The sequence below is a fragment of the Lupinus angustifolius genome, chromosome LG05 (assembly GCF_001865875.1).
Source record: "Lupinus angustifolius cultivar Tanjil chromosome LG05, LupAngTanjil_v1.0, whole genome shotgun sequence".
Taxonomy (NCBI): Eukaryota; Viridiplantae; Streptophyta; class Magnoliopsida; order Fabales; family Fabaceae; genus Lupinus; species Lupinus angustifolius.
The window spans coordinates 12,215,807-12,225,934 of NC_032013.1; the positions used below are offsets into that span (position 1 = coordinate 12,215,807).

General features: G+C 29.1%; 1 protein-coding gene across 1 annotated transcript in view; it reads right to left on the reverse strand.

The window, feature by feature from the left end:
• Window positions 511-10,128, reverse strand: part of LOC109347840 (linoleate 9S-lipoxygenase-like) — a 13,582-nt gene continuing 3,964 nt past the window's right edge. Inside the window, exons 2-11 of the mRNA XM_019587927.1 lie at window positions 8,282-8,286; window positions 3,863-4,086; window positions 3,503-3,789; window positions 3,180-3,420; window positions 2,771-3,091; window positions 2,610-2,695; window positions 2,327-2,434; window positions 1,906-2,213; window positions 1,551-1,814; window positions 511-1,422 (exon numbers count right to left, since the gene is read on the reverse strand). Of these exons, the coding sequence (XP_019443472.1) occupies window positions 666-1,422; window positions 1,551-1,814; window positions 1,906-2,213; window positions 2,327-2,434; window positions 2,610-2,695; window positions 2,771-3,091; window positions 3,180-3,420; window positions 3,503-3,789; window positions 3,863-4,082 (2,592 nt within the window). The 5' untranslated portion in view covers window positions 4,083-4,086; window positions 8,282-8,286 and the 3' untranslated portion in view covers window positions 511-665. The remainder of the gene's footprint in view (window positions 1,423-1,550; window positions 1,815-1,905; window positions 2,214-2,326; window positions 2,435-2,609; window positions 2,696-2,770; window positions 3,092-3,179; window positions 3,421-3,502; window positions 3,790-3,862; window positions 4,087-8,281; window positions 8,287-10,128) is intronic.

Genomic DNA, 10,128 nt, shown 5'->3' on the forward strand with positions numbered 1-10,128 from the left:
TTAACTTGCGCAAAATCACATAAACTTGTGATTTTTTACACAAACTTCTGTTGCTATTTCCTAATAATCCAAACAAAACCTTAAATTATACATCAACCACATACATTTTAAGGTAAAGAATATAGACACACAATTTATCTCTCTCTCTGTTTTTTTTCCCTTTTCTTTACTTGAAGAGCAAATATTTCCTCGATGGTATCACTTGTTGGTGGTGTACATAAAACATTAATCACTATATGTGCCTTTATTACTGTTATGCATATTTAATAGCTATATGTGCCTGAACTTCTTTATGTGGGTGTGCCACAGAATAATAATGTTGTTATCCTAATTATCTTGACTTAAGGTAAACTCAATAGGGGAAATAGCATATCCCATTATTTAATGATATAATCATGTTCTGGCCATGGTAATGTTACATTTGGACTAGTGGTAGAACAAACTTCCCTGCTGCACTCATTACAGAAACTCTCAAACATTTTCCCATTGCCAACTTGTTCTGCCTCAATGCTCAATACACAAATTTCATATTCTGATTCAAGCTTGGTACAATAACTACAAATATAGCAATTCTTATTGATGATAATAATACTCAGATAAGATGAAGGAAATGGATTCCTTTTCATCTTTTATTTTATTCAGCAATACAACACAACAATGACATTTTAGATAGAGATGCTGTTTGGAATGCCTCTGAAAGTCAATCCTTCCTCACTGGAAGGATAGAGTAGAGTGTAAGGCAGCTTCACCGGCCCGTAACGGTTCCTCAATGTCTCATCATTGTTCCTCTCTATAAGCTTTTTCTCAATTTCTGCTAACTTCTTACCAAACTTCCTAAAGGCCTCAATTGGTTGTGCATCAGAAGTCCAAATATCACCACCATCTCTCTGTCCAAGGTAGACTTCATCAGAAGCATGCCTTGATAAGACCTCTATAATTGTAAGGTCAGTAAGGGTCTCATTCTTTGGGGTGATTGTTTTCAAAAACACCTTCTGAGGGTTCTTGGCTAGCTCATCATACTCGGGTGATCCTTTCTCGGGAATGAATCTTCTGCTAAGAGTCGGGCGGTTAAGGATATAACCTCCATATGGATACTGTCCAAAGTTAACAGCAGCATGAAGGGCTGAAGCAGTCCATATGAGGGTACTGGCAATTTCAATCAATTCTTTGCGAGTTTGCAACTTCGGCCACCATGGCGCATTTTTCTTGTCACCATGACCCACCTCTACAAGTTCTTTCCAGAAAGCTTGGAGTTCAGCATCTTGTGCAATTGCAGCATCTGACTCATAGTAGAAAGAGACATATTCTTCGACCCATGACTTGATTGCAGCCCATATCTCTAGTCCATCAGCAGCATAAGGATAGTCGTCTATTAGAAGACGGATTCCGTGGGGCGAAGATGGGTCTTCAACAGCCACTCCCCTGTATTAGAAGCAAGGAGATAACAATATTAACATAGAAAGATATTTATGTTCAAGCTCTTGTATCTTAATGAATGGACCTAAAATCTTGTTTCTTGTATCGGCTTGCTTTTATAAGGTGAGGATTACCTCTTGATAAGATCGGCAGGTAGTGCTTGCTCAGGAAAAACCCATTCCTTGTAAATAACAGCAGAGTTTTCCAAAGAATATTTCCCCCACAAGAATGTTGTCTCAATAATACCCTCTGCATTGATCAACACATTCCGCGCAAGTGCATTAATGTTCATTGTATCGCGATAGTGTGGAAGTAAAAGTTTATGAACTGGATGAACAACACTAAGGTGCCTGTTTGTTGCAATGATGAATGGCTCAACAACTGCATGAGTGTTTAACCTGACATCCATTTCAAGATATTAATAAACAATTCCTAGATAGATAGTAAAAATAAGTTTGATTGTATAAACCTTATTAACAAAATTTATACCAGTGGCTAACAAGTTGATGAAAGCTGGAGTCGTTTACGATTACATAAGCCTTGGCAAGCAGCCACAGAGAACCATCAGCACCTTGGTCTGCTGGTAGGTAAACATTACTAATAGGACCATAATTATCACCCTGAGGATGTGGCTTACTTAGCTCAATGGCCAATGGCTTTAACGTTCCATTGCTTTGCAAGAAAAGGATGGTTCTCGTAGCATAGGCCTTTCGAGTGTCAGTTGCATTTATTTTCCTCAAATATGGAATGATTGTGTCATGGTGATTAAGTATGAACAACTTGTTTTCTGCAATAGCCTGTTTTAACAAATATAATGTAGTCATCATTAGGCATTTGTATCATATTAGAACTTCAATTGTTCAAAGTATTGCTGCTTAACTAGAGGGAAATAAATAAATATGGTGAATACCTGTTCTACAGTGAGCCCATCCAAGTTCGGCTCCAAGTGTTCTTTGGTTATTGTACTGGTATTATCACCATAGACTTGGGGATCAAGCTTGCTCTTTGGTGGAAACTCCTGCATTGAATTTGGAGTTCAATGAAGTTATCAATTGGAAATTCAACTTTAAAGGAGGACGAAAGATTTTGAGTTCTATGTAGTTGCCAAACAGTAAGTGCAAACTGGTTCAGGAATCAAAAATCAAAAATCAACCAACGGTATCATCAGATAGCGCATGATCCATTAAGTTTACCTGAAGTCTAGTAATAATGTGTGGATTCACTCCAGCAATCATCTCTCTTGCAAATTCTTCATCAGTCGTCCATGCAGACTTCTCCACTGTTCAACAAAATCAATCAACTTTCCATTGCTTTGAATTTCAATTGCTAGGCTATGACTACGATTCTAACATACCTTGAATCACATTAGGTTCTGGAAACTTTAAGGCTTGTTCACCATCAGTTCTGAAGAGTTCCTTGAACAAAGGGATTGGGCTAATGTCACTTAGTATATTGGTAGGAAGCTTAATTCCACCATCATACAGTCCTCGAACATCTTCAAAGCTGTTAAACTCGGGCTGATTGAATTGTAAGCGAATCGCAGATTGCAACTGTGGTATAACATTTTGAGATGCAGATTTAAGTATATAGACAAGAAAATCAGAGGACTTCAAGTGACCAAATGATTCATCTCTTGGTAGGTAAACAATGTCACTTCGGCTCTCGCTCTTAGGATCTGTTCAAATATATAATAGAAAACTACATTTCAGCAGCAACAAACAATAACCTTAGTACTCATAGCAGTGAATATGTTTAAGGCTGACCTTTCCTAGATGGTTTTCGGCCAGTTCTTCCCCTGCGAGGGTAAGGCAACTCACTCGATCCTCCAAGAACAGGACGAGCCAAGCTGGCATTCTTGTCCGGTTCACCAAGATCATTGTAGACATCATAATCATAAATCCTTTCCCACTCCTTACGCTCTCCTTTTCCATCCCCTCTTAAAGTTTTCAACTCTTCTTGTCTATAATACACTAGTGGAGCTGGTGTTTTCCCAGGGAGATATGTCTACATTTATATTATATAAAATTTCAATACAGGGTTGTCAGCTATATGTATCAAACAATATAGAAGGGGGTTAGTAGTTTACCTTGTTGGCGAAGAAAATGCGATCAGTGTCATACTTCTTTTTGTTGTAAACCCATGAGTTGCATAGAAAGTGGATAGTTCCTTGATTAGGAACATCTTCAAGGGTCAAACTAACAAGGAAGAATTCAGATTGAGTAAAATTCTCAATATAAAAAGCACCAGGAATTCCAAAGTCAGAATCCCATTCAAAATGAACATTGAAAGCTTCCTGATTAGCACCCAAGTTTGGTAATGAAGGAAGATGTTTCTCCAAGTATGCTAGTTTTCCAACCTTCCCTTTTCCACTTCCTGTAAACAAATGTGTACTTATGAGTATATATATAAGATGAATATTAGAATGAAATAAGAAGATTGTAATTACCATCAGAAGAAGTAGCACTAATGAGTTTAAAACCAATGGATTGACCCAAGAAAGAAGTGGCAGCATCAACAATACCACCAACAATACCACCAACAAGGTTGAGGCCACCACTTACAATACCTCCAACACTTTTTGCACCTGTTAACTCATTTATGTCTAATACATTCTTTGTCATCAACACCACTGTTCCCTTCACCTTTTGTCCTCTGTTGAAAAACATCTTTGATCTCTTAACAAACACTATAGTACAATGTGGAAGATATAATAAAACTATGTGGCTTGTGAGGAACATAAGCTAACAAGGGTTGGTATTTATAGTAATCAGGACATGGAAGATGTCAAGCGGCTTCATATCATTATTTTTATTATTATTTTATCAGATACTAACTCCATTGTGCAAAACGTGTTCTCCTTTCATGGTGAAAGAAACACAAATTACTCTTGTTATGTTTAATGTTTTTTACTGTGGAATCTTATTTTTTTTCATCACTTTGTCTTAAGCTCACTAATCAATTATATTCTTTCTTTTCTACATTTTTAATAGTTTAATATATAAAATGTATCGTATAAATATTTGATTGTTGTAATTTCTATACAGTAGTATTATAATAACTTTTTATGTAGTCATCTAGTTGTTTTCATTTAGCATTAATCCATTAAATATTATTGACTCCTTCATAAAAATAATATATGGAAATAATAAATATTTATTGATAGTATAAAAAAATTTATATTGATAATGAATAGATATTCAATTCTGTTTTTAATATTTCGGATATGTAATATGTATCTTCATTAGAGCATCCATAGTAGTGCAACCCATTTTTTCGTTCTTAAACGAGTCATACTGATTATTTTATATTTGTTTATACATTCCAATAACTTGAGCAATTTAATCCCAAATCATCTCCAATGATGCAACTTTATTTCTATTCTTAATTGACACCACAAACTTACATCATATTTATCTTCTTCTTCACTTTTAATTTATTTTATTTAATATTGATTTCTTCTCTTCTTTTTTTCATTTTTTAATTTTGTCTCAACTATAAGAATGTACATATTTTGTTCATTGTTACGAAATAAGCACAAAAATGATTTTTCTCTTAGTAAAATTAGAAGAAAAACGTTCTTATTTAATTATGAACTTAATGATCTTAGAAATAGTTAATGAAAAGGTCAAATCCATGTGAGTTTATCGCCAAGCCTAAGCAAAAAAAGCATACTGTCTTGATTTGATAATGAATTCCTGAAATACCACAAATTATAAATGACACGTTCATATATATAGTGTGAATTTGTTTTAACATTATATTTTACTAGCGTGTCGACCCACATTCTTATTATTTTGATATAAGTGTATAAGTATAAAAAATGAAACATATAAACTTAATAGAAAATGTAAATTTAAGAATATAAGATGTAATAATTGCTATGATATACACAACTTCTATAAATTTCTCATTTTGTGTATCTAATAATCATTATTGAGTTGTTGGATATGTTTTTTTCATGTGTTATTGTTTTATTTTTGGGTTGAGAAAGAGAGAAAATAAAAAAGAATGTGTGGATGAGTAATAATGTATTGATGAAAAATGAAAGCAAAATGTGAAATTTCCATTTATTAAGGAGAGAGGTTAAAAATGATAAAAATGGAATTTAAAAGTTATATCATGCATGATAGTTATTATTTGTTTTGGCTTTATTAATAGTATAGATTCGGTTGAATTTTTAATTTTTATATGTTTTATTTTAGAGAAATATATCAAATTTTTTATATTGAATATACATAATATTATAATTTTTATGATAAGAAATATGAAAATGATTTGTATATTATTAAAATCTATGTTATTGGAAATTGTACGGGTGGTTTAATATTTTTAATTTAAAATTTATGCACTATCATGCATGATATATCAAGTTATATCATGCATGATAGTTATTATTTGTTTTGGCTTTATTAATAGTATAGATTCGGTTGAATTTTTAATTTTTATATGTTTTATTTTAGAGAAATATATCAAATTTTTTATATTGAATATACATAATATTATAATTTTTATGATAAGAAATATGAAAATGATTTGTATATTATTAAAATCTATGTTATTGGAAATTGTACGGGTGGTTTAATATTTTTAATTTAAAATTTATGCACTATCATGCATGATATATCAAGTTATATCATGCATGATAGTTATTATTTGTTTTGGCTTTATTAATAGTATAGATTCGGTTGAATTTTTAATTTTTATATGTTTTATTTTAGAGAAATATATCAAATTTTTTATATTGAATATACATAATATTATAATTTTTATGATAAGAAATATGAAAATGATTTGTATATTATTAAAATCTATGTTATTGGAAATTGTACAGGTGGTTTAATATTTTTAATTTAAAATTTATGCACTATCAATGTAAAAAAATACTTACTGTTAATAAATACATATTAAATACTAATATTTTTAGTAGAAGTCCTCTAACTTCTCTCATAAATTATCATTAATATAGTTGTTAAGCGTTAACCCTGTATTTTTTCATTTGGTGTGTGAAAATATTGTAAATGACAATTAACATCATCTAAAATATTAAATAGTTATAACATATTTTCGCTATATATATAAATAATCAATTTGTTACCCCTCCAAAATTCCAGTTAACATATTTCATTTTATTCTGTAAAACCATACCTTGGGCTAATGTATAAGTTTTGAATATCAAGTTTTATATGGAAAAGTTACTCATAATTAAATATGAATTGTGAATACCTTCAAATTATATAGAATTTTTTTATAAGGTCCTTAAACAATTTTTCATTAATTACAAGAAGATGGTAGACTAAATTAGTCCGTGTCTAATTGATGGTGAATAGTGACTCAATAAAATTTATATCAATACATTTATGAGGTTATAAGGTTCGAATTATAAGAGGTTCTCTTTAAATAATATAAAATATTGTAAAGATATTTAAATTTAATTAAGGACACATTCGTTAAATTCATTGGCTGATAAGGCATGTAGTAGAGGTGGCAATTGGATGAATTTGGATATATTTGGATTTGGATCCTAATGGATGGATAGAAAACTATCCACCAATTCATATAAATCTATTACATCACATTTTTAAATTATCCAATTCATCAATATACAATGGATTCCAATCCATCCATGTATTCATTTTAATGGATTAGATGGATGGTTATCCAACCAATTTTTTCTTAATTTGAACAAAACATTATTAATAAAGCAATTTGAAGAAAAAAAATTATTTAAAAATTATTATTTCATAAAATATTTTAAAATATTAGTTTTAAAAAACATTTTTAAAATGTGTTTTTAAAAAAATTACTTTTAAAAAGTAATTTTAAAAAAAACACTTTTTAAAAAATAATTTTCTTAACAAACACTTTTAAAAAATGCTTTTTTGATAAGCAATGTTAAAAATGTGAATTTGTGAAGTTTTTTTTACAAACACTCTTATTGGCAAGAATCTCTGGTGCAACATAATTGGTAGGGTTGTAAAAGTTCAGTTCAGTTTTTGACATAATTGGTAGGATTGTAAAAGTTCAGTTCAGTTTTTGATGCAATTTAGTGACAGAACCGAACACAAAGTTATGGTTCGGTTCTACTCAATTAACCACAAATTTTATTTAGGAACCGAACCGTTCATTAATGGCTCGGTTTCGCAGTTTTTCAACTTATTTAAAGAAAATCCTTAAGAAATAATTGATCAAAATTTGTAAAGTATAGAGTTAACTAAATGAATACTAAACACATCAATAATAAAGTATTTAATATTCTTTCTAGTAAAACAATAATAATTCAACATCTCAACGCACTATAAACTTGAAATTTTAGTCCACAAAATCTTCGACAATGTCCAACAAAATTTAAGAATGACAAACTTGATATAATTCTTTAATCAAATAGTAACACCTAATACTCCACATCATTAGTGATGTCCTCAAGATCTTTCTATATTTTCGTTTAGTTCCTTTATTTCTTTATTTAATCAATTTCATCTCTGAATAGTGACAAAACGTATACTAGTTTTTTAGTTTTCTTTCTATCTTCTCAATGAACAATAGAGATAATAGATATTTAAGTTTGTTTACTAATTTATTTTTTCTATTGGCCTGTTATTTATAGCCTATATGTATTAATAATACTAAATTATTAATCATATTTTATCTCCTAACTTTAAAGCTTAACCATCCAAATATAAAATAAAATTATTTTTTAATATGTGATTCGGTTCGGTTCTAACGGTTCCAAAATTTACAAAACCGCGAACAGAACCAAACTTAAATGGTTCCAAATATAAAAAACTGAACTGAATTACGAAACCGAACCGAACCACGTTTTATGGTTCGGTTTCATCGGTTTCACGGTTTAAACCGGAATCACTTACACTCCTAATAATTAGGACTTCCACAAGTTGTATGCAATAGTCCATCATCCTAAAATATTTCATTTTGTTGTTATATTATCAAATTAGTCAATAACCAAAATAATATATTTATATTTTGCATTAAGATATGAGAATAATGTATCTCCTTATATAAGGAGATAACTTATCTCCTCTAGCCAGTAAAAATGTGACATGTGTGCTATTTTATTTATTTTTAAAAATATTTTTATAAAAAATGATGAAACATGACACATGTCATGATTTCACTGGCAGGAGGAGATAACTTATCTCCTTATACAAGGAGATACTCCATTCCCTTAAGATATTAGGGTAAAACACTAAGGTCGAAATCGTTTATACTTTTTTGACAAACACTTTTTAAAATCACAATTGCAATTTTCAACTTTTGTAATGTGTGCGGTATATTTTCAAATTATAATGGATTGTACTTAGAAATGTGAGAGATATTTTTATATTAATATTGAATTAATTGGAAGAAAAAAATTATTTTTATTTTTTTGGATTGATTGGGTATCCATCCAAATGGATATACCCATGGATATCCATTGGATATAATGGATGGATTTAAATTCATTCATTATCAACACTATCCATTGGATTATATTCATTTAAATCCATTAGTTCTAACAGATGAATTTAATTTGGATGAATTTTGGATTATGGATAATTTTGCCACCACTACATATAGAGAATGAGATATCCCATTCTTATTGTCATTGTTGTTTATAATTTTGGATAAAAATAAAATAAACCACCGAAAATGATTCTAATGAACAAATTATTTATCATACCCTAAACATACCCTTCTTACTAATATTTAAAATTATATTTTTAGTTAGTTATTACTTATTAATAAGATGATGACTTAGCATATAGTTAGTTATTACTTATTAATAGTGCATACTCGTACTTATATCCGTACTATTTGTAAGTACTCACAAGGATAATGAATATTCGCAGATACTCAACAAGTTTTCAATTTCAATTATATTTTTATATATTTTATAATGATGAATATATATAATAATTATTATGAACATAGTATAATTACTAAAATTTATTATGAAATAATAATAAATAGACACATTATAATATTAAAATAACAATAAAAAATTTAAAATACTTAATTAAAATATATATGCCGTATCCACTTGATGTATATTATGTTAATTCATTCTCACTTCAATTCATCGATGATTGAATTAAGAGTAATTTTTTTAGATATTTACATTTCAATATAAATTATCATGTTGCGTACAAGAAATTTATCTTCTATTTTACTACATAAGTTTATTTGGTTGTGTTCGTTAATGAAAATGATCTTTCTATAGTAGTTAACCAGAATAGTTAAGATAAAATATTAAGATAAAACGAATAACTTAATCAAGCAAATTATATGCATTCACTTTTAATGTATCATCAAAGTTGCAATTAATTCAGAGATGATTGATAGTTTTCAAGCATGAATTACTAACGACATCAATAATAAAAGGTTGAAATTGAAATCTCAAATAAATATTTTCTTACTCACATTAAAGTCTATAGGTATAATTTTTGCATAAAAATACATGTTATAAATATTAAATGATTTATAAAAATACATAAAATATTAGGACTTTTGCTGTAAAATTTTGACAAAGATAATTTGTGATCTTAAGTGCAAAATCATTATAAACTCAAATGAAGTAAATATTATAAACAATATCTATATTTACACATGTAAATTTTTTATCTATATCTATAATTTTTAGAAGGAATGTACAATTTGTATAGGGTAAAAATATATATTAAAATAGGTAAGTAAATTTTTTTTTAAAAAATTAGG